This window comes from Lampris incognitus, chromosome 14 (assembly GCF_029633865.1).
Source record: "Lampris incognitus isolate fLamInc1 chromosome 14, fLamInc1.hap2, whole genome shotgun sequence".
In the NCBI taxonomy this organism is placed as follows: Eukaryota; Metazoa; Chordata; class Actinopteri; order Lampriformes; family Lampridae; genus Lampris; species Lampris incognitus.
Window position 1 is genome coordinate 11,145,146 of NC_079224.1, and position 26,726 is coordinate 11,171,871.

Consider the following 26,726-nt stretch of genomic DNA (forward strand, 5'->3'; position numbering starts at 1 on the left):
TGCATTACTATCTCAGTTGGGTATTTATAGTGACAGAATATAGAGTTTAGAAACCGGCGGTCATTTTGACCGCCCGTGGTCGTTTAAGGCAGGAGTGGAATCCCGGTCGTTCTGGCGTTACAGGGGCTAGTTCGTGTCAACACACCAGTGAATGGCGGCTCGCTCGGTGGTTTGTCGACCATCGCAGGGCGCATCGTGTGTGTCTGCAGTCACATGGTATGGACACACCAGTTTTGCCCTTTTCAACAGTGGCGTAATGTGCGCTGGCACACATGGTTACACATTGTCCCGTGATTGCGAAGTTGCAGGTTTGAGACCCCCTACAGCCATGAATGCTGTCAATACATCCCAGAGCAAGGCATCAGACTACACCTGCTCTCTCTGCTTCGGATTGTCACATGTTCGATGCTCTTGTAAGTTTTAGCAGGCTGTTGAATTTTTTGTACCCGGCCAATTACCGCTCTTTTCCGAGCCGTCCCGGTCGCTGCTCCACCCCCTTTGCCGACCCGATCCGGGGAGGGCTGCAGACTACCACACGCCTCCTCCGATACACGTGGAGTCGCCAGCCGCTTCATTTCACCTGACAGTGAGGAGGTTCACCAGGGGGACGTAGCGCGTGGGAGGATCACGCTATTCCCCCCAGCCCCCCCACGAACAGGTGCCCCGACCGACCAGAGGAGGCGCTAGTGCAGCGACCAGGACACATACTCACATCCGGCTTCCCACCCACAGACACGGCCAATTGTGTCTGTAGGGACGCCCGACCGAGCCGGAGGAAAGACGGGGATTCGAACCGGTGATCCTTGTGTTGGTACGCTACCCAGACGCCCTCGTTTTGTTTTTTAAATTCATAAACTGTTGGTGCTGTTAAAAGTTCGTCTGTTATTGCTAGAGAGTGGACTGGCTCCTCGCTGTAAAATGACAGAATAAAACATCTTCGTGTCTTTATTTCACCAGATGCGTCAGGGACCGTGTGAGTTTATACTATTTTGTTGCAGTTTATTGTTGATTGATGGTTGTTCTTCTTTGTGTTCATGTTTTCTGTTTGTGTCGTGGCCACAAGTGTGCTGCTTACTCGTGCAGTCTGCTGTTTGTGTCTCTCCTCTGCAGAGTTTATGAGTAATACCTTTTATTACTGCTGAAAAACTCGTTTATTAGTAATACCTTTTATTACTGCTGAAAAACTCGTTTCCAGCCCACAGGCGACGATGTCTTGAACAAGCGTCTGCACGGAGCACGTGAAATGTTGTACTTAGTCAAAAAATAATTAAATAATAATTGGTCTAAACTCGTTTACCCTCGTCTTACTTATGTGCTGCCTTTCCAAACGAGCCACATCAGACTCACCACAACACAACTCCACAACACAACTCCACAACACAACTCTAACCCGTGTTTTACTGCTGTTGTTGTTTCCGTGATCGAGTCAAGTTATTTATAGTCCTGAACCACATATACAGTCTCACAGGGCTTCACAGTCTCACAGGGCTTCACAGTCTCACAGGGCTTCACAGTCTCACAGGGGAAAGTAGGTCGATAGAAACGACAAAGGGTGGCACCTTCTCTCAGACCCCTGATTCAGATGAAGACAGTTTCCATGGGGGGAAAAAAAAACAACTTTTGAGCAAGAACAACACATGGAAGCAACTGCAGGAAGTGCGTCAGAGGAGGGATCCATCTCCCGGGATGCACATGCGTGTCAGACATATCAGCTGGGCAAGGTAGACGATGTGAAGTGGGGGGGGGTCTGGCAGCGCTGTACGAGGAGGCACATAAAACATCCTCCCTAAACTTTGCCTCGGAGCCGCCCCGTCTAATGCAGAACCACTAACTGAGGTCCACAAACCTCTGGAACAAAGACCGGAGGGTCCACCACTCGCAGCAGGCACAGCGACCCATCACTCACGCAGAATAATGAGAGTTTGAAGCGGACCGTTGCTCCCTGACAGGAGCAGGTAATCAGTTAGGAAACATGGCGGAGACAGCGCTAGATGGGCCTCGCATCAACGCACATTACAACACGTTGTCCTTCTTGAAGTGCAGATCTCTGATCGTGTACAGCATTGAGTGGGTTTTTGTGTATTCCCGCTCATGTTTGCTTTTTTTGGGGGGTGGGGGGGTTCCCCCTTTTCCTCCCCAATTGTATCTGGCCAATTGCCCCACTCTTCCGCTCGTTGCTCCGCCCCCTCTGCCGATCCGGGGAGGGCTGCAGACTACCACATGCCTCCTCCCATACACGCGGAGTCGCCAGCCGCCTCTTCTCGCCTGACAGTGAGGAGTTTCACCAGGGGGACGTAGCGCGTGGGAGGATCACGCTAATCCCCCCAGTCCCCACTCCCCCCCCCCCCCGAACAGGCGCCCCGACCGGCCAGAGGAGGTGCTAGTGCAGCGACCAGGACACATACCCACATCCAGCTTCCCACCCACAGACACAATTGTGTCTGTAGGGACGCCCGACCAAGCTGGAGCCCAGACAGCATCCGGATGTGGGCCACTCCAGGCAGTGATGCGGCACTGGCGGCCTTCTTCTGGCCCTGACAAAGTGGATGTGAGCCTGAAGTAGCCCACATGTATAATAGCAAATATGGCCCAAATATGCCAAATCCCATGTGGGCCTTTTTTGGCAAAGATGCGGTGCTCTCGGCAACATGTAATCTGGATGTGACCCTGAAGTGGCCCGTGTGGTAAATGGCGAATATGGCCCAAATATCACAAAACAAATATGGGCCACCTTTGGCAAATATGTGGCACATGCGGCATTGCTATGGCTCAGTTCTGGCCCAGATCTGGCAAACTGGAGCGGACCGCCCAAGCGCCATCATTCAATGCGGTATGTGGTGCGGATGAAGTGTCAGGTGTGGGACGGGTCCGGGCCACAGCAATTTTGCTATGCAGGAGGTAATACGGGGACTCGAACCGGCGATCCCCGTGTTGGTAGGCAACGGAATAGACCGCCACGCCACCGGGCGCATGTATGCTTCTGAACGCTTGTGGAGACGGCAGATGAAAGCGGCTCTGATGATGGCCGCTTTTCTGGAGTCCGTCTCCCCTGCTTGGCACGCGGCTGGAGAGTTTGTTGCTGAATCCGTTAATTGGTGCACTTCACTGGTTCTCAGAGAGGCTGGCCAGTACGGAAAAGCCGACCCTTGGCCATTTCTGGCAGAAGGTATAATCAGCACAGGACGCCGCTCTCGCCAGAGTGAACAGTAAAGCCTGTTTTTTCCCTCCGTGCACAAAACTCATTAATTACCTCCTAACAATGCGCGGTGAAATAAAGACAGATCTGTTTTTTACTACAGACTCGTTTTCTAGAGGCTCTTTAACTCTCTGTATCCCCACAGAAGCGGCGGCGCCTCATTAATGACTCGCACGCAGCACACATTACTTTGATCATCACGTTTTATATCAGCCTCCCTAAAGAAATATGAGCGCTACACTAATTGCCTCATGTTTTTATTGATGGCACGCGCCTCCTCAGCCGGTTCCTCACCCTCCCCTTGTCGCGTCTCCACGTTTATCAGGCCTGTCAGGAACCACCAGCATTGGGGGGGGGATCAAGTGTACAGCCCGGCATTAAATGCCAACAAGTTTTAGATGATCCCCAAGCAAATGAAGACACCCAGCGCTGATGACTGCTGGCCCTGGCGCTAACAGAACACATCTTTATGCTGCCGTGAAGACTTCCGGTTTTATTTGGAGCCTGTTTCTTATTTTGTTAAACTTTTTGAGGCATTTCTTACTGTACTAAAAATGAATATTTAGCGTTGGTCACATCAAGAATGGCTTAGTGTCTTATTCTGGGCAAAATAATGGCTCAGTTGATGTCTTTATCTTTTTTTTTTATTACTATTATTTTTGGCCCCTTTTTCTCCCAGCCAATTACCCCCCCCCCCCGCCCCTCCCCCCAGATAGCACAGAATCTTTGGCCCAAACATGGCCCACATCTGCAGTTCTCTTACGGCCCACATTTGGCCTTGAATGACGGCGTTTACTCAGGGTGAGTGTGGCTGCCTCAACTCAGCCACACTTGGGCCATATTTGGGCCACATAGTATGTGCTGTGTAACCCAAGCTTAGCCCGGTTCATTACATTTGGGCCACGTCTGGCACCCACAACACTTGCCGTAACCCAACTCAGGCCCGGCTTATGATATTCGGGCCACGTCTGGCCCACCCAACAGTCACCAGTGCCGTAACTGAGCTGTAAGTACCAAAAGTGCCCCAGATTAGGACCAAATGTGTCTGCTATCTGGGCCCACTCTTCCGAGCTGTCCCGGTCACCGCTCCACCCCCTCTGCTGATCCGGGGAGGGCTGCAGACTACCACATGCCTCCTCCGATACATGTGGAGTCGCCAGCCGCTTCTTTTCACCTGACAGTGAGGAGTTTCACCAGGGGGACTTAGCTCATGGGAGGATCACGCTATTCCGCTCAGTTCCCCCCCCCCGAACAGGTGCTCCGACTGACCAGAGGAGCTGCTAGCGCAGTGACTGGGACACACACCCACATCCGGCTTCCCACTGTGATGGAAAAATTTAGTTATCAATGTACTCTACTTGAACAGAGCAAAGGCCTTTGTCTTAACATAACCCCCTTCGAACACAACAAAGTCTTTTGTCTTATCTATCCCTGGCCAGATTGCGCCCGGAAGATCCGGAGATTACACCTAGCCATTCAGATTCAGATTGCACTGAAGCCCCCGGACCATTTGCACATTCTCACACCTATGCCCTTTGTTGAATAGCCTATAAAAATACTTAGCAGGGCCAACGCGCCCTCTCTTCTTCACCACTCTCTTCTGGCTGTTCTTCTGTGACGGGTTACTCTTTGTAAACTGTCCCTTTGCGCGCAAAGTCTGTTTTTGTCTTGCTTTTCTAAATAAATGTTTTTCTGAATGACTTGTTGACAACCAAGGTTCCTGACCAACTCATTTTCATAATTTCCATCATACCACCCACAGACACGGCCAATTGTGTCTGTAGGGACACCCGACCAAGCCGGAGATAACACGTGGATTCGAACCGGCGACCCCCGTGTTGGTAGGCAACGGAATAGACCGCCATACTCCCCAGACGCCGTGCAGCTGGTGTCTTTATTTACAGAAATGCCTGTTTCCATCTCCTCTCATCAACCTTGACGTGACCTCATTTTGCAGCATCTTCAGTCCTCTGCGAGCCTGATGGGAACTGGATTGCTTTAATAGTTTTTTTCTCTTTCATCATCATCACTCATGCATGTTCTGTTCCATGCCACTGATGGTTTGAGTGATGGCGGACAGGTGTGATTGACTGTGCTGTCACGCTAGGGCACAATGACATACAAACATACAATACAGAGGACTCTCCCGTCGGCTGGCATCGTCCACCAACCACGCGTGCTCTTCTTCATCCGCATCCCCGCTTTAAAGTCACACAGCTATGCTCATTCATACCTGGGAGCTGCCCTCGGATTTCCCCAGATCAGATTTCTCCAGATTTCTATCTGGAGTGGTTGAACCAGCCTTCCCCCAAAACCACTAGCCTGTTTCTCTCACCAACAGGGTTGTGAAAGGCTTCAGGTCACAGACCCCCAAATGGACTCAAATCCCACCACACAACTCCATCTGATCCCTGTTTGCTGAGACGCCCACGTTGAAATATGTTGGTTGCTGACTATTCAGTGCTCACTGATATAACCGTCACTCCACGGGGAGATAATAGTGGCGATAGTGAAACCTGCTATTATTACAGCCACTCTTCTGTATTGTCTCGCTGGGAAATGATGAGGATTTATTTCACCATGACTGACATGTGGTGAAATCACATTTCATCAATCGTTCATACGTACAAATTTGTTCTTACACACCTATGGAGTTTTCCTCTTTAACAAATGTTTCTCCCCTATTGTACCCGGCCAATTACCCCACTCTTCCGAGAAGTCCCGGTCGCTGCTCCACCCCCTCTGCTGATCCGAGGAGGGCTGCAGACTACCACATGCCTCCTCCGATACATGTGGAAGTCGCCAGCCACTTCTTTTCACCTGACAGTGAGGAGTTTCGCCAGGGGGACGTAGCGCGTGGGAGGATCACGCTATTGCCCCTAGTTACCCCTCATCCCTGAACAGACGCCCCGACCGACTAGAGGAGGCACTAGTGCAGCGACCAGGACACATACCCACATCTGGCCCACCCACAGACACGGCCAATTGTGTCTGTAGGAACACCGGAGGCAACACAGGGATTCAAACCGATGATCCCCGTGTTGGTAGGCAACAGAATGGCCACTACGCTACCCGGACGCCCTCTCTTTAACAATTTTTATTGATTTTCACTCTACATTTTCATGCACGTACACATAAATATATACGTGTGTATATATATATATATACACTACCGTTCAAAAGTTTGGGATCACATTGAAATGTCCATATTTTTGAAGGAAAAGCACTGTACTTTTCAATGAAGATAACTTTAAACTAGTCTTAACTTTAAAGAAATACACTCTATACATTGCTAATGTGGTAAATGACTATTCTAGCTGCAAATGTCTGGTTTTTGGTGCAATATCTACATAGGTGTATAGAGGCCCATTTCAAGCAACTATCACTCCAGTGTTCTAATGGTACAATGTGTTTGCTCATTGGCTCAGAAGGCTAATTGATGATTAGAAAACCCTTGTGCAATCATGTTCACACATCTGAAAACAGTTTAGCTCGTTACAGAAGCTACAAAACTGACCTTCCTTTGAGCAGATTGAGTTTCTGGAGCATCACATTTGTGGGGTCAATTAAACGCTCAAAATGGCCAGAAAAAGAGAACTTTCATCTGAAACTCGACAGTCTATTCTTGTTCTTAGAAATGAAGGCTATTCCATGTGAGAAATTGCTAAGAAATTGAAGATTTCCTACACCGGTGTGTACTACTCCCTTCAGAGGACAGCACAAACAGGCTCTAACCAGAGTAGAAAAAGAAGTGGGAGGCCGCGTTGCACAACTGAGCAAGAAGATAAGTACATTAGAGTCTCTAGTTTGAGAAACAGACGCCTCACAGGTCCCCAACTGGCATCTTCATTAAATAGTACCCGCAAAAAACCAGTGTCAACATCTACAGTGAAGAGGCGGCTGCGGGATTCTGGGCTTCAGGGCAGAGTGGCAAAGAAAAAGCCATATCTGAGATTGACCAATAAAAGAAAAAGATTAAGATGGGCAAAAGAACACAGACATTGGACAGAGGAAGACTGGAAAAAGGTGTTGTGGACGGATGAATCCAAGTTTGAGGTGTTTGGATCACAAAGAAGAACGTTTGTGAGACGCAGAACAAATGAAAAGATGCTGGAAGAATGCCTGACGCCATCTGTTAAGCATGGTGGAGGTAATGTGATGGTCTGGGGTTGCTTTGGTGCTGGTAAGGTGGGAGATTTGTACAGGGTAAAAGGGATTCTGAATAAGGAAGGCTATCACTCCATTTTGCAACGCCATGCCATACCCAGTGGACAGCGCTTGATTGGAGCCAATTTCATCCTACAACAGGACAATGACCCTAAACACACCTCCAAATTGTGCAAGAACTATTTAGAGCAGAAGCAGGCAGCTGGTATTCTATCGATAATGGAGTGGCCAGCGCAGTCACCAGATCTGAACCCCATTGAGCTGTTGTGGGAGCAGCTTGACCGTATGGTACGCAAGAAGTGCCCATCCAACCAATCCAACTTGTGGGAGCTGCTTCTGGAAGCGTGGGGTGCAATTTCTCCAGATTACCTCAACAAATTAACAGCTAGAATGCCAAAGGTCTGCAATGCTGTAATTGCTGCAAATGGAGGATTCTTTGACGAAAGCAAAGTTTGATGTAAAAAAAATCTTATTTCAAATACAAATCATTATTTCTAACCTTGTCAATGTCTTGACTCTATTTTCTATTCATTTCACAACATATGGTGGTGAATAAGTGTGACTTTTCATGGAAAACACAAAATTGTTTGGGTGATCCCAAACTTTTGAACGGTAGTGTATATGCAACTACATATCCATGAATGCATCATACCTCAACCATATCTGTATAGTTGAGAGACAGGTTTTTGTATTTCTGGGTTATTGTAGACTCGTCATATTACCTACAGAGCCACATTTTCATATTTCTATGCTAGTGTAGGTATGTCATATTTCCTTTTGTGCATATACACAGAATCCTTTCCAGTTATTTTTTGTGAACTGCTCATACAAGCTCCTACCTTCATACAAGCTCCTACCTTCATACAAGCTCCTACCTTCAGACAAGCTCCTACATTCATACAAGCCCCTATACAAGCCACTGCCTTCATACACGCTCCTACCTTCATACAAGCTCCTACCTTCAGACAAGCTCCTACATTCATACAAGCCCCTATACAAGCCACTGCCTTCATACACGCTCCTACCTTCATACAAGCTCCTACCTTCATACAAGCTCCTACCTTCATACAAGCCCCTACCTTCATACAAGCCCCTACCTTCAGACAAGCTCCTACTTTAAGACAAGCTCCTACCTTCATACAAGCCCCTGCCTTCATACAAGCTCCTACCTTCATACAAGCTCCTACCTTCATACAAGCCCCTGCCTTCATACAAGCCCCTGCCTTCATACAAGCTCCTACCTTCATACAAGCTCCTGCCTTCATACAAGCTCCTACCTTCATACAAGCCCCTACCTTCATACAAGCCCCTGCCTTCATACAAGCTCCTACCTTCATACAAGCTCCTACCTTCATACAAGCCCCTCCCCTCATACAAGCTCCTACCTTCATACAAGCTCCTACCTTCATACAAGCTCCTACCTTCAGACAAGCTCCCACCTTCATACAAGCTCCTGCCTTCATACAAGCCCCTGCCTTCATACAAGCTCCTACCTTCATACAAGCCCCTGCCTTCATACAAGCTCCTACCTTAATACAAGCTCCTACCTTCATACAAGCCCCTCCCCTCATACAAGCTCCTACCTTCATACAAGCTCCTACCTTCATACAAGCTCCTACCTTCAGACAAGCTCCCACCTTCATCGGCATCGGGTTTGTTTTGTCACTGCTGACCTGTATTGTTGCCTCTTGCATACATAGACCTCATCGATGTTTACTGGCATTTACACAACTTTCACACAGATAGAAATCCCGGACTCTAATGTACAGAGAACACCCACCTACACACATACTCTTCTTGAGTTTTGGGTTATGTCTGAGTGTCGCAGCGAGTAACGCATCAAGTCCAACTTCTGGTATTTGAAAATTTAGAGCAAATCAAACAGATTGTGGTTTTGTTGTGCATCGCCTCCCTGTTCCATCTGAAAATGTGCACCAAGGTGGTTTCCTGCAGCAGTGGCAGTATGGGCAGCATTAAATGAATATAAGTAGGCCTATTAGTATTAATATTGATTAGTATTAATTTCAGGGTTGACCCAGATGCACATACTGAAACCAATTATATCAGATTCACAGTACATTTCTAGGTATTTCCACATCATTATCATAATAAATTCAACTGCAGTGTGATTTGCAGTGTGATCTGTGATGTATTCTCTGCACCATTGTACTTTATCACCTCTTACTTCGTCTGTATAAGTTAATCCTTGTGTGTATATCTCAAGATTGTTGTGTTGTATTGTTGTTTTTCTGTTAAGTACACCGAGTCAAATTCCATGTGTGTGCAAGCCTGCATAGCCAATAAACCTGATTCTGATTCTGGTTCTGGCTTGTTGACTCCTTGCTGTATTTTGTAACGTCACACTGTTCATATTCCATTCAAAATGATGGCAAAGCATCGTATCTAGTGCACTTAAGTGCCACTTTAAACTCCCATTCTCAGAGTTTGCTCTCCATTTGAATCTTTATTAAAAGTCACACGTAGATCCAACTTCCCCCGAGTGTCTGTGGGTGGGAGGCAGATTATGGTCTGTGTCCAAGGTAATTTCAATGCTGAGTGACTTTCTCTCTACTCCAATTTGCCTGTTAGCAGGACAACCTGGTCTCCCAACTCTGAGAGGCAAGACAGAGAGCCCAGAGCCAGGAATAAAGCCAGCCCCAGTCCCTCTAATTTGATCCCCTGGTTAGTTGTGAGTGACAGGTTGGCTAAGTGAGCGGCTGGGAATGGCTCAAAGTCTCTCCTCCTGTCTGTCTGACAAATGGTTTTGGCTGAATGACTAATGGCCAATTAACTCCTTGAATATGATTGTTTATCTGACTTTGTGATCTGACTGCATGCCAGCCTGCCTGTCTGTCTGTGTGTCCTCTTGCTGGTGCGTCTGTGCATCTGTCTGACGGGGGACTCGGCTTGCCAGATGCACAGGCTTTGGCTGTGCTCTCTGTGCTGTCTGTGTAGGTCTGTTGGAAGTGTGTCACCGCTGCCGCCTCACTAGACTCAAGTAAATATCCCGTCTCACCCTCCAGGGCCTCTAAGGAGACACGCTCATATACCGCATCATGCTCACTCCCACGGCTGAGTGAGCAGGCCACGGATGGGGCTCCGCTACCTGAGTGACGTGGGTGGGTTATGAAGAGTTGAAAATTAAGGATTCAAAATGGGTGACTTGATTTGCTGTCAGCGTTGATGTGGTGCCGCCTACTTGTCCAGGTATCTTACAGTGAGGAGTGCAGTTGGGAGTGCTCCTGGGTGGGGATGCGGCCCATACAGCTGCAGTTGGATCTGGAGGAATAAAAAAAAATAAAAAAACTCCCCCTTTTTCTCCCCAATTCTATCTGGCCAATTACCCCGCTCTTCTGAGCTGTCCCAGTGGCTGCTTCACCCCCTCTTCCAATCCGGGGAGGGCTGCAGACTACCACATGCCTCCTCTGATACATGTGGCGTCGCCAGCCGCTTCTTTTCACCTGACAGTGAGGAGTTTCACCAGCGGGATGTAGCGTGTGGGAGGATCACGCTATTCCCCCCAGTTCCCCCTCCCTCCCGAACAGGCGCTCTGACCGACCAGAGGAGGCGCTAGTGCAGTGACCAGGACACATACCCACAACCGGCTGCCCACCGATAGACACGGTCAACTGTGTCTGTAGGGACGCCCGACCAAGCTGGAGGTAACACAGGGAATCGAACCAGCGATCCCCGTGTTGGTAGGCAACAGAATAGACTGCGACACTACCTGGACGCCCCCTGATCTGGGGGAACTAGCATGGGCATCCGCACACATTACATCCCCCGAGTGAAACCTGAGGAGTAACCTGTACGTATTTTAGGGCGCACGTGGAAATCTACCCCCTGCCCGACTACTGCTAGGGGTCATGCGTTGTTTGGACCTCAGGGGAAAAAGGGTAATTGTACATGTAAAATGAGGGTGTAAAGGGAAGAAAAAAACAGAGCTGAAGAAATACTGTGTTTGAAGAGTGAAAATCCCAAAACAGCAGTATCAGACTGTACCCTGTTTTGAAGACTATTAAATTTACCATTCAGCATTTCCAAATGTGTTCTTTCAGTAACGATGTCCTCATTTTGTCACTCATCAATGAAAATAATCCACTTTCCTTTAAGAAAGTCGCTGAATTGGCTTTCAGCTCGTGGTTTTTAGTAATTTATTTTGGATAGAGCAGCTTCTTCTTTTTTTTTGAAAAGCACACATCTAACTTTCCTTTCTTTTCTCAGGCAGGGTTACATAAAATCATACTTGTGATTTCGGTGCTATGCGATGTTCCACTGCTTGTCAAGAACCCTCAGACAGAGACGCATGACAAGCGAAGAAGATACAGATGACAGACCCCGTTTTTGCAAGATCAACGAATCCTTTCATTGAGGCAAACAAGTTTTTTTCCCCCCACAGAAATGTTCTCGCAAGAGATGGGATCGTGTCAGACAGATCTAATTTTCGTGGGGCCTTTTGAAAGTTCCCCTGTCTCTGCGGTAGGGAGATTCTCCGGTGAGATTGGTGCTGCATCAGAGGACTGGACAGACAGGCAAGCTGCTCAGTGGTACACGCCGAGTTTCTGGGGGTAGGAAAAATACCGATGTTCGTATAATGAGTGCCTGGCAGCGGAGCATCGTCTGTGTGGGGCTGCGCTGTAGTTTTCCTTTTGCTTCAGGGACTTTAAGGCTGGTATAGTCAGTGACATACACTAGAGAGTAAAGCTCTAATAAATCTTTCGATGGATTCAGCGTTTCACCAAGACCAAGTTGGAGAGCTGTTGACGTGTCCTCACCCGTCGGCGCTAGACTGTGTCCCTGAACGAACTCCTCGTCTCACTACAACCTCTCATGATGTCCTATCATTGCTCAAATGACTTGGAGCAGTGCATTTCTGATCCTAAGACACTATGGGGGGGGGGGCAACTGCCTGAGGACTTCCTAGGGTCCTTCAGGGAATCCCCAGAGGCTCCAAAGTCAAGAACAATGGGCCTCATTCACCAATCGTCCATATGTACAAATGCGTTCTTACACACCCATGGGACTTTTTAACCCTGATGTTTGTCTCAGAGACCAGTGTGGAACCCGGGAACCCCTGAATTTAGACCCCAGCTGGCTAACACTGATGTCTCTGCAAGCCCAGGCGAGGGCTCGTTGCAAGAGGTAGACAACAGATGTTAGGGGGAAGGAACTACAACTAACCATCAGGATTTGCTTCTACCTTTCAGACAAACTTGAGAGCTAAAAAGCTCCATGGGTATGGAATGTTCGGTTTCCCAAATGTACGATCTGCCAAAATCTCACTTTTCAGATATCTCCAAATCTGACACTTTGCCCAGAAAAAAAAACATTACTTCTTTTCCAAATTTGCCAACAAACAATATAATCGATCACATTCTTTCTTTATCCCCATACCGCAAAGGCTTAATAGCAATTCCTTTATGACAGAATAAGTAATATTTCTCCTCATTCACTGCAAGGTGTTAGGAGACTTTGGGAAGAGGACCTAGGAGGGGAAATGAGGGAAGATGACTGGGAGGCTGCACTTGGCTGAATAAATACCTCCTCACCATGTTCAAGACACAGCTTAATACTAAAGGTTGCTTTGAGAGCACATTTGATCAATGCTAGACTGGCCAAATATTTTCCCAATGTGGACCCTTCCTGTCCTCGCTGTAAAGTCATCCAGCAGATCACACACAGACGTCCTGGTCATCCCCTAACCTGAACACATTTTGGACCAGTATTTTTAACATGTATAGCAAGATGTTTCAAAAAGACATTCCTCCTAACCCCATATGTACCCGCTTTGGTTTTGCTCCAGAAACTAGTACCCGTAAAGGTATAGCACATGTAGTTATGGCATTTACATCCTTGCTTGCTAGACATCTCATTGTTCTCTCATGGAAGCAACCAGCACCACCCAATTTTTCCAGATGGATTAAGACTTTATGCAGTTTTTGAAGCTTGAGAAAATCAGATATACCCGTCAAGGCTCTACACAACAGTTTGTGAAGATTTGGATCCCCTTTTTTGAGTATTACAAGAGCTTACAAATCCCACTCAATAAGGAAGATTAGAGTTAGATTGAGGTGACAGAGAAACCCCCCCCCCTTTTCCGGTGTTGTCTGTTTTCCGTTCTCTCTTTTCTACATGTATGTGTGTATTATGAGTAATATGAATGGTAAGATACATTTGCAATCTGTGTACTAATCTCTATGTATATCGATGACAGACAGCAGCCAAAACCATATTAATGTGCCTCAAAGTGGTTGGTCAGTGATGCATAACCATGGCGCCTCTTTATCATTTGGCTAAATCAAGCGATTGTCTCCCTTCCAGCTGAGACTCACAACAAAGCCCGGCATTCACAGACCGCCCGGTCTTTCTCTGTGCCCATGGCCCAGTCACCCCTGAAACGAGACTTTCCTTTTCCATCATGCCTGAGGGAACAATTTAATTAAAGGTCATCTCGGAGCAAAGGACACCCATCACACTATTCCTGACTCCTCTACAGTCAACAAATACAGGGAGAAAATTCCTCTGGCATGCAATGCCCTGCTCCTGGTCCTGGTCCTGGTCCAGCAACTGTAAGCACAGCTGAGCAGATTGTCCTGTAATGACTAGGGGAGGGGGGTATTAAATACTGAAAATTACTAGAACCAAAGAAAAAAAAACATTGAAAGTGCATTTGGGCATTTTCGTATTTCCTTGCGAATGAATGACATGATGAAATTGAATCCATTATGGAAACTCCTATCTATTTTCTAATCTACCTGCAGTCCGGCTTGAATGGGCTTCATTTTTTTTTTTTGTCTGATTTGGTAATATGATCCATTCATTCTCCCTAATGACCTGTCAGCTCTTGTTAACACATGTTAACACGACGTTTATCACAGAGAGAATTCCCCCCAGCTTTCACAGAGAGGTTACCGACACCGGCTCATAACCCGAGCAGTTTCATCGGTTCGATTTCTGCAACAGGCAACATGCCGATCTCCGTCAATGTGTTATTCATAGAGTATGGCACAAAGACACACAACTCCCCCATGCATTAAGCCTTCATGTAAAATGTGAGTATTTGCCGATGAAGGTTGTTCGTAAAAGCGATTGCTAATCACACTGTGTCTAAGATAGTGGTCGAAGTACTTAGAGAGCAAGAAGCTGTGAACACTCCTCCAATCCACCTATATGCCATGTCGGTCATTGACCCACAGAGGACAGCGAGTGAGCCTGCATTAAAACGGGCCTCCTCATCATTTGTCATCGTGCCCAGGGGTAATGAACAGGGTGAATTGGATGTACTCTCTAATTATGGAAAGGACAAAAAGCCATCAAGATGCTCGCGTCAAGGTCCCCCTCCGGCAGAGCTTATGGGAGCAGCAGTCACTCATAAATCAGGCCAGGGATGCAGATCCGCCACAGATTAGGGAGAACATAAAAGGAGAAATATACGCCCATGTAGGCCCTAGACAATCAACCATGTAACGGCCAACGATAGGCAATAACTAGGTGCCTGAGCACCCCTGGTGTTATAGGCCTTGTAAACACCTGCTGATCAGCAAACCACTGCTAGCCAGCGGCTCAGCAGCAGCCATCTTTCACTGGCCTGATCCTCAACCTGGCCCTGGTATTGGATGGCTCATCTGTACACACCATAACCTCTGCGTTTCAAGGATCATTAACATTGATCAACATGCCTAGGAATCAGGAACATTTATTTGTCATTTCATTTCATGCACTTGCGTACATGAAATGAAACAACATATCATTTCCCCCAGCCCACAGCAGTGCAACACAAAGACAAAAACACATATCCAAACTACAAGAACACGCATATCCAAACTACAAAAATACATATATCAAACATATCCTGAAAAACATTTCACTGTCCAAGAGAGCGAATGCTAGCCAGGATGACTGTCAGACTGCCGGTCTGCGTGGGCTAGCAGTTAGCTTAGCGCAACCTGCTTCCGCGTCCTGTCAGACCACCCTAGGTGTTTCCTCTTCTGTCGCAGTTCTGGGCAGGGCCGTGGTCCCTGGGCCCACCGAACGCAGCAAACATGCTTCCCCAGCCAATCCAACACCAGCTCTCCGAGCCAGACACCCTCGACACACCTCCCCGCACTCCACACAACGACACCAAAAACAGTCAACGCCAGGCGAGGCCGCTGAATGGGCTAGCAGTTAGCTTAGCCTGCCCTGCTTCTGCGTGCTGTCAGATCGCCCTCTGTGCTTCCTCTTTGGGCGCAGCTCCGGGCAGGGCTGTGGTCCCTGGACCCACAGGACGCATCAGACCAAGCTCTCCCAGCCTATCAGACGCCAGCTCTCCCAGCCATCAAACAAAGACAACCTAGACGCAGACGTGGACAAAGACACTGCATGGACGGTACTGGGTGAGGCCGCCGCAAACACAAGTTCACACTGTCATCTTCCTGAACCGGAAGCGGGAAGGATGCTGCTGTTATTGTTGATATGAGGTTGCCTGCCAGATGACTGCACATCCGATTTGTGCCACAGCACAAAGTTCTGTAGGCCAGTCCACACTTAGGCCCGGGCCGAAGGCACTGCGAGAGTAAACTGGGTGTCGGTTACTCAAAGAACTGAAAATGATTTTTGTCTGCCGGCTCCAGACATCGGCAGGCTTACAGAAACATTTTACTGAAATAGAGGCACTGCTGTGTCACTTAGATTTAAGGGTACTCATTACAGCTCACTGAATAACAGCACTTAGCTACTTGAAAAAAAAACACCATTTCCTTTTTGTTTATCTTTCTAAACTGTGTCCAGATGAACCGATTCAGTTTTCTGGGATTATTAATCCCTGTGGCGAAATTCTGTCTCTGCATTTAACCCGTCCTATGGTATAGCAGGAGTGGGCAGCCACCATGCAGCACCTGGGGACCAACTCCAGCTCTTTTCCCATTGCCTAGCTCAGGGGCACAGACAGGAGTACTAACCCTCACATGCATGTCTTTTTGATGGTGGGCGGAAACCGGAGCACCCGGAGAAAACCCACCACAGACACGGGGAGAACATGCAAACTCCACACAGAGGACAAACTGGGATGACCCCCACGTTTTAACAACCCCGGGGTTCGAACCCAGAACTGTTTGCCTTTTTTAATTTCAAAAAATTCACAGATTACTCATTATAATGCTGTCCTCTGCCCAATATCTGGGCATGTTTTCTTTTCAACTAAAACAAAGCTACAGTGTCACTTATGGGGGGGCGTAGGTTCGGGGAAAATCCCAAATACTACTAAATACTACTACTCAGATAATACTGCTAAAAATGGCACTAATAGGTGAAAATGTCCCATCAAAGAGACGTCCAACGCACTGTAAGGACATTCACACATAGTTTAATCATACTGTACACAATAATCTTGTTTACAGTCAGTTATTTTTGACAGTGGCACTTGTAGGAGGGAAACACTCCTCATGGGGTGGAGTGGTGGGATGAGAGTTTTCACCTGTCCTGTCCTACTATAACTTCATTAAAGTTGTTGGAAATGATGCCAAGAACAAGCCACAGACAGTTGACAGCTCACGCAGACTGAACAGAATACATCATCCGTGCACGCAGAGACACCAAATATATAGCAATCACAGTCTGATTCCCTCCTGAGAAATGAATACCCTTCCAGTAAACCATTAATTGCTCGTAGCTCTAATTTATTTACCGACGTTTCTGTTCTACCTGAGCTGAGGGTGCTAGGTTACACATTTCCTTAAACACATCAGTATGCAGATGCATTCTTGAATTCTGTTTGACTGCAAGATGAGGATGGTGGAAGTCGTATGAAAATGCGGAGCTGGAGGTGTCCGGGTAGCATAGCGGTCTATTCCGTTGCCTACCAACATGGGGATTGCTGGTTCGAATCCCTGTGTTACCTCCGGCTTGGTCGGGCGTCCCTACAGACACAATTGGCCGTGTCTGTGGGTGGGAGGCCAGATGTGGGTATGTGTCCTGGTTGCTGCACTAGCGCCCCCTCTGGTCGGATGGGGTGCCTGTTTGGGGGGGAGGGGGAACTGGGGGGAATAGCGTGATCCTCCCATGCGCTACGTCCCCCTGGTGAAACTCCTCACTGTCAGGTGAAAAGAAGCGGCTAGCAACTCCACATGTATCGGAGGAGGCATGTGGTAGTCTGCAGCCCTCCCTGGATCAGCAGAGGGGATGGAGCAGCGACCGGGACAGCACGGAAGAGTGAGGTAATTGGCTGGATACAATTGGGGTGGAAAAGGGGGGGAGCAGAGCTAAAGGGTGCAAAACTACACTTTTACAACTTCATTTGATGTTTTTGTCCTTGTTCATGTTGGGCGGACGCAAGCAGGGTTATTGTCAGTACTCTTGTCATCGGGGTGCTGTGGAGGCCCTGTTGGGACGGATGTTAGGGTGTAGATGAATAGGGGATAGGGTTATGTCATTGTATTGTGTTGTACCTGTCATGTCCTTACGCATGTCTTGATTAATTTTGATTTAATAAGACGTAAAAAAAAAGCAAGTACAAAAGCTTCACCTCTTACCAACTCGCTTAATTAGAAACTGTTCAATGGGGACGGACATCATTTGAGGAGAATGACCATCTCAAGTGCACTTGAAATCAAAAATTTTGACCATGTTTGATTGTGTGAGGTTTCAGAAGTGTCCTACCTGACTGAGTTGAATTAGCGTCTTCATGACCTCGGTCTTGTGAAATGTAATGAGCAGAGAGTGCTTGCTGATAGTCGGTGGGATTTGATTGGTTTATATAAGAGAAAAGTGTATTCATTCAGTACATACCATGACGTTTGAAAAAATTGTTTTGGATAGAAGTTGGGTCAAAAAAAAATAGTTATGGTCTACAATTATGTTAACCATACGAAAAGTACCCAGTTATTTAGATAAGTTTTTACAAACTGTATTTCAAATATTTTCCATGTTAAGCAATTGGATTTGCTTGCTTTAGATTTTCATGATCCGTCAGTTTCCACAAACTGTTGTCAGTTCAGTCACTCACTTTACTTTTTTTTTTGGCTTCCTGTTTAATTTTGAAATTCTTGTCGTTTCAGTTCCTGCCCCTGCTTTTGCTACCAGTCAGCCTCATGTCTTCCACACCTGTTCCCTGATTAGATAACCTGGCAAGGACGCGTTATTATTTTTCCCACCTGGATTCCGGGAAGACCCGCCCCTACTTTATCTCTGATTGGCTAACCCTATCCCTAACCCCACCCTAACCCTAACCTTAACCAACCTAACCAACGGAGGCAACGAGTACTAGCCAATCAGAGGCAGAGTTCCCGGAATGCGGGTGGGGGAAAAAAACAAGGGTCAAGGACACAGGCAAACCAGGGGAGTATAAATGCTGAGGAGCTAATGGGGTGTGTTTTACTGTCTAGTAGTCCACCATTTTTTCTCCTCATGAGCCTTTTGACAGACCTTCGTGATTTACTCTGCGGCCTGCCCTGTCGCCTGTTTTTGGACTGACTTCGTGATAACCTGAACTGTATCTGAAACCGTTTATCTGCCTGCTTGCACATTACACTGATTCCCTGGTGTTCTGATCTCTGCCTGCCTCTGCTCATTAAACCACATTTTACCATATCATCCCACGTCTTGGTCCTCCCCAAGTTCGCAACAGAACAATCTGGCCAACATGGATCCAACGGACAAACTCCACCTGGCTCTCGCCAATCAAAGCCATCTCATGGGCCAACACGATCAGACGCTCCTTGAAGTGGTGGGGGCACTCTAGAACCTGAAAACCAATGTCACCAGCCCAACTCGACCACGTCTGCACTCGGCTCACCCTGCCACAGCCTGCAGCTCAATCTAATCCTCCTGCTCCGGTGCCCGTTCCAGCTCCGCTAGCTCCCCAGCCCAGAGAGCCCCAGATTCTCTCACCGGAGCTTTACACTGGAAACCTGTGTACCTGCGAGGCATTCCTCGGTGCCAGCTGGCTTTTGCGCAGCAACCACTCACCTACAGCTGAGATACGTCTAAAATAGCTTATATTGTGGGCTTACTTGAAAGCAGTGCTTTAGACTGGGCCTCAGCTGTAAGGGAGAGTCAGTCTGCCATAACTCTTTTGACAATTTTTTGTTGCTGAAATGCAAGATTTTGACCACCCTGTTCGGAGAAAGAATGCTGCCAAGAACCCCTCGCCCGGCCGAATATTCAATTGAATTCAGAACTATAGCTGCTGACTCGATGTAATGATGAGGCACTTCGGGGGATTTGTAAACAGCCTTTGTGAATTAGTGAAGGATGAGTTAGCTGCTTGGGACGGTTCTGCTGACTGTGGTTCTGAGATTTCTTTGGTCATTAGACAGGATAACCGCCTTTGTGAGCGACGTATGGATGTAACACTGGGGCCAACAGACAGGGGACTCAAATGCATGACTCCGCACAAGGCAGGTAGAACAAACATCTTTACTGAAGATGGGTTCGGTACACAGTAAATTAGTCCAGTAAACAGGCAGAGGTATCCAAAATGTTAGGCAAAGGCAGAGTCAAAACATAGAAGCTGGTCGGAATATTACTCAGGAACACACGAGAGGTTAAGAGCTGGAACGCTTTGATACGGAGGTACAAAGACGAATTGGCAAAGTAACAGGGAAAATGAGGCAGTATATATACAGGGTAGACTACTGACAAAATCAGAGGCAGGTGAGTAATTAGACACAGGTAAGGGTAATCAAGGAGGCGGGAAACGCCAGAGGAGGCGCTAATGCAGAGACCACGATACATGACCGCTATGCTACCCAGACGCCCTCATGCATGTCCTCTTTGATGGTGGGAGGAAACTAGAGCAACGGAGGAAACCCATGCAGACACATGGAGAACATGCAAACTCTACACAAGATCTGGGATGGCCTGGGATTCGAACCCAGAACTTTCTTGCCGTAAGGCAACAGTGCTAACCACTGGGCCACCGTGCCACCTGGCACAGGAACATATTCAACATGTCTGACAAGTCCTCCAGTGCCTGTTGGAAAACAAACTTTTTGTCCAAGTGGAAAAATGTGAGTTTCACGTCAGCCCGGTCCCCTCCCTGGGATACATCATCGAGAGTGGGCAGGTGAGAACAGACCCAGAGAAGATCCGGGCGGTGGCAGAGTGGCTCAAACTCACTTCGGTGAAATGGCTCCAGCAATTCCTTGGCCTTGCCAACGTCTACCACCGGTTCATGAGAGACTACAGCCGAGTTGCCACACCCCTCACCGGACTTACCTCTCCCAGCTCTCCCTGATGTCCCCTTTTCAGAACTAAAGGAACGGTTCATATCCACATCCATCCTCATCTACCCCGATCCCTCATTAGTTTGTTGTGGGGGTTGATGCCTCAGACTCCGGTGTAGCGGCAGTTCTCTCCCGGAGTTTGGCTACTGACTTGAAGCTCCATCCATGTGCCTTCTTCTCCTACCAGCAGACCCCTGGCGAGCGAAATTATGACTGGGGATCGGGAGCTGCTGGCCGTTAGACTCGCCCTGGAGGAATGGAGGCACTGGCTCAAGGGAGTCGAACACCTATTTAGTGTATAGACAGATTATAAGAACCTCGCCTACATTCAGACAGTGAAATGCCTCAACTCATGCCAGGCCCAGTGGGCATTGTTCTTTGGTCACTTTGCCTTCACCCTCATGTACCGCCCAGGCTCCAGGAATTTCAAGCCAGATGCGCTCTCTCAACAGTATGCTTCAGAAGAGATGCTCCCCAACTCAAGACACCATCCCTCCACCTTCCTGTGTAGTAGCCGTGATTACATAGGAGATTAAGTCCATAGTCAAGGAGACTCAACACAACCAACCAGATCCAGGCAATGGTCCTTCTAATCGTCTTTTTACTCCTGATTCAGTTCACTCTCAGGTCCTCCAGTGGGTGCATTCCTCCTGTTTATCCTGCCATCCAAGTGTCAGCCTCTCCTGAAGCGGTGGTTCTGGTGGCCCGCTATGGCTGCTGACACCCATGCCTTTGTTGCCGCCTGCTTAAAATGGGCCCAAGGAAAGGCCTCCCACTGACCTGCTCCACCCCTAGCCAGTTCCCGGTCACACATGGTCAAATATTTGCCTCAATTTCATCTCTGGATTCTCACCTTCACACGGTAATACTTATACTCACCATTGTGGACCGATTTTCTAAACCGTACACTGTGACTCTCCATAAGCTTCCCACAGCCTTAAACAGCTGACCTCCAATGGCTTCCACCTCAATGGTACCCCCACAGACTCTGTATCCGACCAGGGTCCCCAATTTCTATCAAGTCTTGAAAGCCTTCTGCCAAGCTCTTGGAGCTACGGTGAGTCTGTCTTCTGATTATCAACCCCAGACTAATGGTCAAATAGAATGGGTCAACCAGAAGCTTGGAGCAGTGCTTCACTGTGTGGCCAAAATCCAGCCTCCTGGAGTACTCCCCTCGCCTGGATTGAGTATATGCTCACAACTCCCAGTCAAGCACAGCCTCTGGTATGTTACGCATTGAATGTGCCATGGGCTTTCAACCACCTCTATTCCCAGCAAAGAGGAGGAAGTCTCTTGTGTCCTTGGTTCAGGACCACCTTCGTCACTGTCAGAAGACTTGGAAGGATGCCCGTGCTGCTCCACTGACCACAACAGACACATTGCTGGGCCCCATATACCAACCAGGTCAAAAGGTTTGGCTATCTTCTAAAGATATTGATTTTGATATACTTTAATGATCCCCGTAGGGACATTTTTCTCTTCATTTAACCCATCCTAGCTGTGTAGCTAGGAGCAGTGGGCAGCCGCAGTGCAGCGATCGGGGACCAACTCCAGTTTGTCTTGTCATGCCTCGGTCAGAGGCACAGGCAGGAGTATTAACCCTAACGTTCTATCCCATTAGTCTCCTAAGAAACTCACACCCCATTATATTGGCCCCTTTGTAGTTCACGCTGTTATCAACCCCACGGCGTTTAGAATCAAGTTGCTGCCTCACATGAAGATTCATCCCACGTTTCATGTCTCCAAATTGAAACCCGTGTTGGCCAGTTGTGGCCCCCCTGCACTGCCGACGGCCATCGGGCCTACCCCGTCCGGCGGTTGCTGGATCTACGTTGCCAGGGCTACCAGTATTTAGTGGACTGGGAAGGCAATGCACTGGAATAATGCAGCTGGATTCCCCGCCGGCACATCCTGTGCCCATCCCTGGTCAGGGACTTTAATTGGGAGCACCAGACAAGTCCAGTGGGTCAAATGGAGGTGCCCGTTGGGGGGGGTGGGTACTGACTGTCTATTCTCAGTTCCGGCACTCATTTACCCGTTGTGTTTTGTTTTTTTTCTTCAATTTTATTGCCTTCCTGTTTGTATTTCAAAATTCTTATTGTTGTTTCCGTTCCTGCCCCTGCTTTTGCCACCAGTCAGCCCCATGTCTTCCACACCTGTTTCCTATTCCCTGAGTAGCTCCTGCTTACTCCCCCGGTTTCCTTGTGTCCTTGCCTGATTGTGTGTTCTGCTATATACCTAGCAGTCCAGCATTTTTCTCCTTGTGAACTTTTTTTTTTGCTTTTTGTCTGACCTGCCTGTGTTTTGGACTCCGTTTGCTACCTGCCCCTTGCCTGATCTCTCAGCCTGTTTTTGGACTGACTTCCCGGTAACCTGATGTGTATCTGAAATAGTTTATCCGCCTGTCTGCTCCTCGTCTGTTTGATGGCACATTATACTGATTCCCTGGTGTTCTGGCCTCTGCCTCCCTCTGCTCATTACACCACATTTTACCATATCAGCCTGCGTTTGGGTCCCCCCTGAGTTTGTAATGGTTAGAAAGGCTACAGCTTATCTACATTTACTTATACACCAACATTTGGATTCTGACTTTAATTACTATAAACCTGGGTTTATGTTAATCAAATTCATTCAGGACCCCCCCCCCCCAAAATAGCAGATTTCTAGCTCTAGTAGACAGGTCTTAACTGTAGACATCTCCCATTTTACTGTGTGCATGCAGAACTGCTGCAAAACCTAGTCCTCAACACAGTAGCAAGTGTTGGGCAAAATGCAGTTGTGCTCTGTTCTTCCTGCTTTGGGCATTGGATGAAATGGTCTGGGGAAAAGGATGGACATCAGAGTTTTGTATAATGTAATACTGTTATAGGTTTTCATAATTACGATCAGAATTGTCTGCAGAGCTTGTGCAAAATGCAATCGGGGAGAATGCATGAAAGCTATACATGACATACATGCCTGTGCATCTGCAGCCACCTATTGCCTCTGTTAAATCAAAAGTTGCACGTGTTTTCTCTCTCACACATAAAACGGACGCAGGCCTCGTTTACCCCTGGTAGTGTACTCGGTATGTTTACTTCAAAACGCTGCTTTGGTTTGAAACTGCTCTTCAATAGGCCTTCTGTAATCTACCTCATGGCGTGTTATTTCACATCATTCCCTTGTGACGTAGTGGATTACTGCTTCTAGGAAGTCTCTCTGGCCTCTCCCTCAGGAGGACTCTTTTCTTCTTCTGCCGTCAACAGATTATACACAATCACTGGCAATAGGGGGAAGCATTCAACAACCCCCGTCTCGATTTAAAGCGTTGTCAGAGCTGAAGGCACGTATGACGAGATACCAGGAGATACAACCGTTTACCAAAAAACGAACAGTGACTGTAGGTACACGTGCGCGCGCACGCGACGCACACATGCACCGCCTTGCGTTGGAGTTTGGGCTCCGCGGTCTGTTCGTACGTTAAATCCCAACTTGGTGCGAAAATACCCAGAAGAAGAACAACATCCTTATCACACTCTTGCAGGTAGTCGCTTTAATTAAGGCGACTCCCACCGCTTTTTGTTTTGTTTTGTTGTTTTTGCTGCTGCGCGTACCCCCAGACCTCAAACACGGGGGGCATTACGACCATGTGGAGAGAGCGCGCGAGAGATATAACAGTCAACATCTGTCGCCTCGGTCTCCGCTGTACCACTCGCGCTCGGGTTCTGAGTTTTTAAGACGCACGGGGCGGCAGTCTGTGCATGCTGCTGCAGGAAGCCGTGCGCGTGGATGGCGTGAAGCGGACCCGGACCCGGCGGGATGCGCACTGGCGATGCTCGGCGCAGGACAAAGTGGACCCGCACGTGCCGACCCGGAGAGATAAGACGGTCTGCCGCAAAATGAAGACACCTATGGTAAAAGCGCTCGTGCCAACATAACGCCTCTATTCGCAACTGTTTGCATTCGCTTTTTATAGGGGGGGGAGAGGGGGGGGGGGACAAAATCAACACGTCGTTTGTCAAAGTGCGCTCGCGTGGATAGTGTAACGCCGCGTGTTAACATGCCGGATCAAGAGATTATCGGATCTTAACAGCACGCGTCCAGATGTGCGGTCTCTTTTGTCGCGGGGCTGTGAATGTAAAGAAGAGCCCGTGCGCGCAACAGCCACGCGTGGAGCACCCCGACAGCGTTACATTGTATAGGCTGTCGTTTGGTTTCACGGTTAACTCGGATCAATCAGAATGGTAACAGCGGGTTAATTGCGCTGCTCAAATAGAAAATGCCGGCTCCGTCTCGGAGCACATCGATCCAATCAAGGCAGATTTTTTCTCTGTTTATTGGCTTCGGGAGAAACACGCGTTCCGCTTCTCCTCGGAGGTGCGCGAACTGAACCCAAAAAGTGTCCGAAGCCGACGGTCCACCTGTAACTTGACGGGGAATCGCACGGAGACCGTTCTCCTTATAAATAACTTCGCCTATCGGTAAACTTGAGCGCGTGGAATCTTGATAGCGTCATCGGTTTTCTTTTTTTGGGGGGGGGGGCTGTTAAGTTTCTGCGACGTGGGATGGATAAAGGTAATATACTTAGTTCCGTGCCAACGCGGCTTTTTCGTGGTCCCCTTGCCGGCTTCAGCCTCTTGTCCCTGTGCTTTGTTTCAGCGCCATGGAGCGGCCGTGGTGTTAGTCGTCACCCTGTGCGCCAGCTTGTTCCTCGTGTACAACGGCAGCTTCGGCAGCGCTTCGAGGGACGCCAACGACACCGCCAAAGCTTACGTCAAGGTGCCCACGAAGCCTCAGCCTCCGGTCCTCCAGGGATACAGCAGCATCATCGACCACACGGTACACACGCGCACGCACGCACGCACGCACACAGACACACGCGGAGATGCGTGTGCATCTCTCACGGGACCATAATGGATGTGCGCGCGGCTGGCGTGGCCCGCACCAGATTCAGACACAAAGCCCCTCCAGAAGTGATGCTTTTCCTCTCTCGCTCTGCAGAAAAACACGTTTGTCCTGCTAATTGTACCGCCACTCCCCCCCCCCACTCGCTCGCCCGCGGAGACGCACGAACGGCTCCCCCCCCCCCCCCATTTTCGTCTATCGAGCAGCAGTCATCTGCTCTGGCTCTGTAGGGAGAGACCCTCCCTTCTGCCATTCATCTCAGTTTCCCCCAGTGCAGCGTTGCGCCGCACTCGATACCCACCTGTCGTCCCCAATACAAACCCAGTGCACCTCTACTGAGTGACAGGCTCGGGAGACGCGTGTGCGTATAGGTAGATCCTGACGTCAGGGTATATCGACCACCATCAATTTACCAAGCCGGGGGGAGGGGGAGGGGGGGAGAACAGTGGGAATAAGCAGACTAATCATGATGAAAGATCACTTAAGGCTTCACACGTGAGAAGCGTTTCTATTTCCATCCCTCCTCCGTGCAGGTATTAAGACCCCTCTTTTTAAAAGTGAGTCACCGTGGGAGCAGAGATCGGCTCTGTGCAGAACTGTAGTCCAGTGACTTCCGGTTTCTACTGCGGCGGTCATACCAGTTTCCTGTTTGTTGGCGCGCGCTATGGACAGTGGCGTATTTTTCGCGATGCCTGCGAGATTTACCAGGGATAGATGTCAACCACATGCACACAACTAACTGTCCACACACTTTCACCTGCGGACGTAACTTGATCTGCACAACTTGACACTTGTCACACGTTTGCTGGTAGGTGCAGGTGAAAGTTTGTCGACAATTCTGTCCCAGATAGCAGACACATTTGGTCCTAATCTGGGGCACTTTTGGTACTTACAGTTCAGTTACGGCACTGGCAACTGTTGTGTGGGCCAGACGTGGCCCAAATGTAATGAACCGGGCTTGACTTGGGTTACAGCACATACTACGTGGGCCAGACGTGGCCCAAATGTAATGAACCGGGCTTGACTTGGGTTACAGCACATACTACGTGGGCCAGACGTGGCCCAAATGTAATGAACCGGGCTTGACTTGGGTTACAGCACATACTACGTGGGCCAGATGTGGCCCAAATGTAATGAACCGGGCTTGACTTGGGTTACAGCACATACTACGTGGCCCAATTGTGGCTGAGTTGAGGCAGCCACACTCACCCTGAGTCAACGCCGTCATTCAAGGCCAAATGTGGGCCGTAAGAGAAGTGCAGATGTGGGCCATGTCT

At 48.5% G+C, this 26,726-nt stretch overlaps 1 protein-coding gene across 1 annotated transcript in view; it reads left to right on the forward strand.

Moving 5' to 3' along the window:
- Positions 1 to 24,259: 24,259 nt before the first annotated feature.
- Positions 24,260 to 26,726, forward strand: part of st6galnac5a (ST6 (alpha-N-acetyl-neuraminyl-2,3-beta-galactosyl-1,3)-N-acetylgalactosaminide alpha-2,6-sialyltransferase 5a) — a 54,309-nt gene continuing 51,842 nt past the window's right edge. Inside the window, exons 1-2 of the mRNA XM_056293782.1 lie at positions 24,260 to 24,458; positions 25,204 to 25,383. Of these exons, the coding sequence (XP_056149757.1) occupies positions 24,306 to 24,458; positions 25,204 to 25,383 (333 nt within the window). The 5' untranslated portion in view covers positions 24,260 to 24,305. The remainder of the gene's footprint in view (positions 24,459 to 25,203; positions 25,384 to 26,726) is intronic.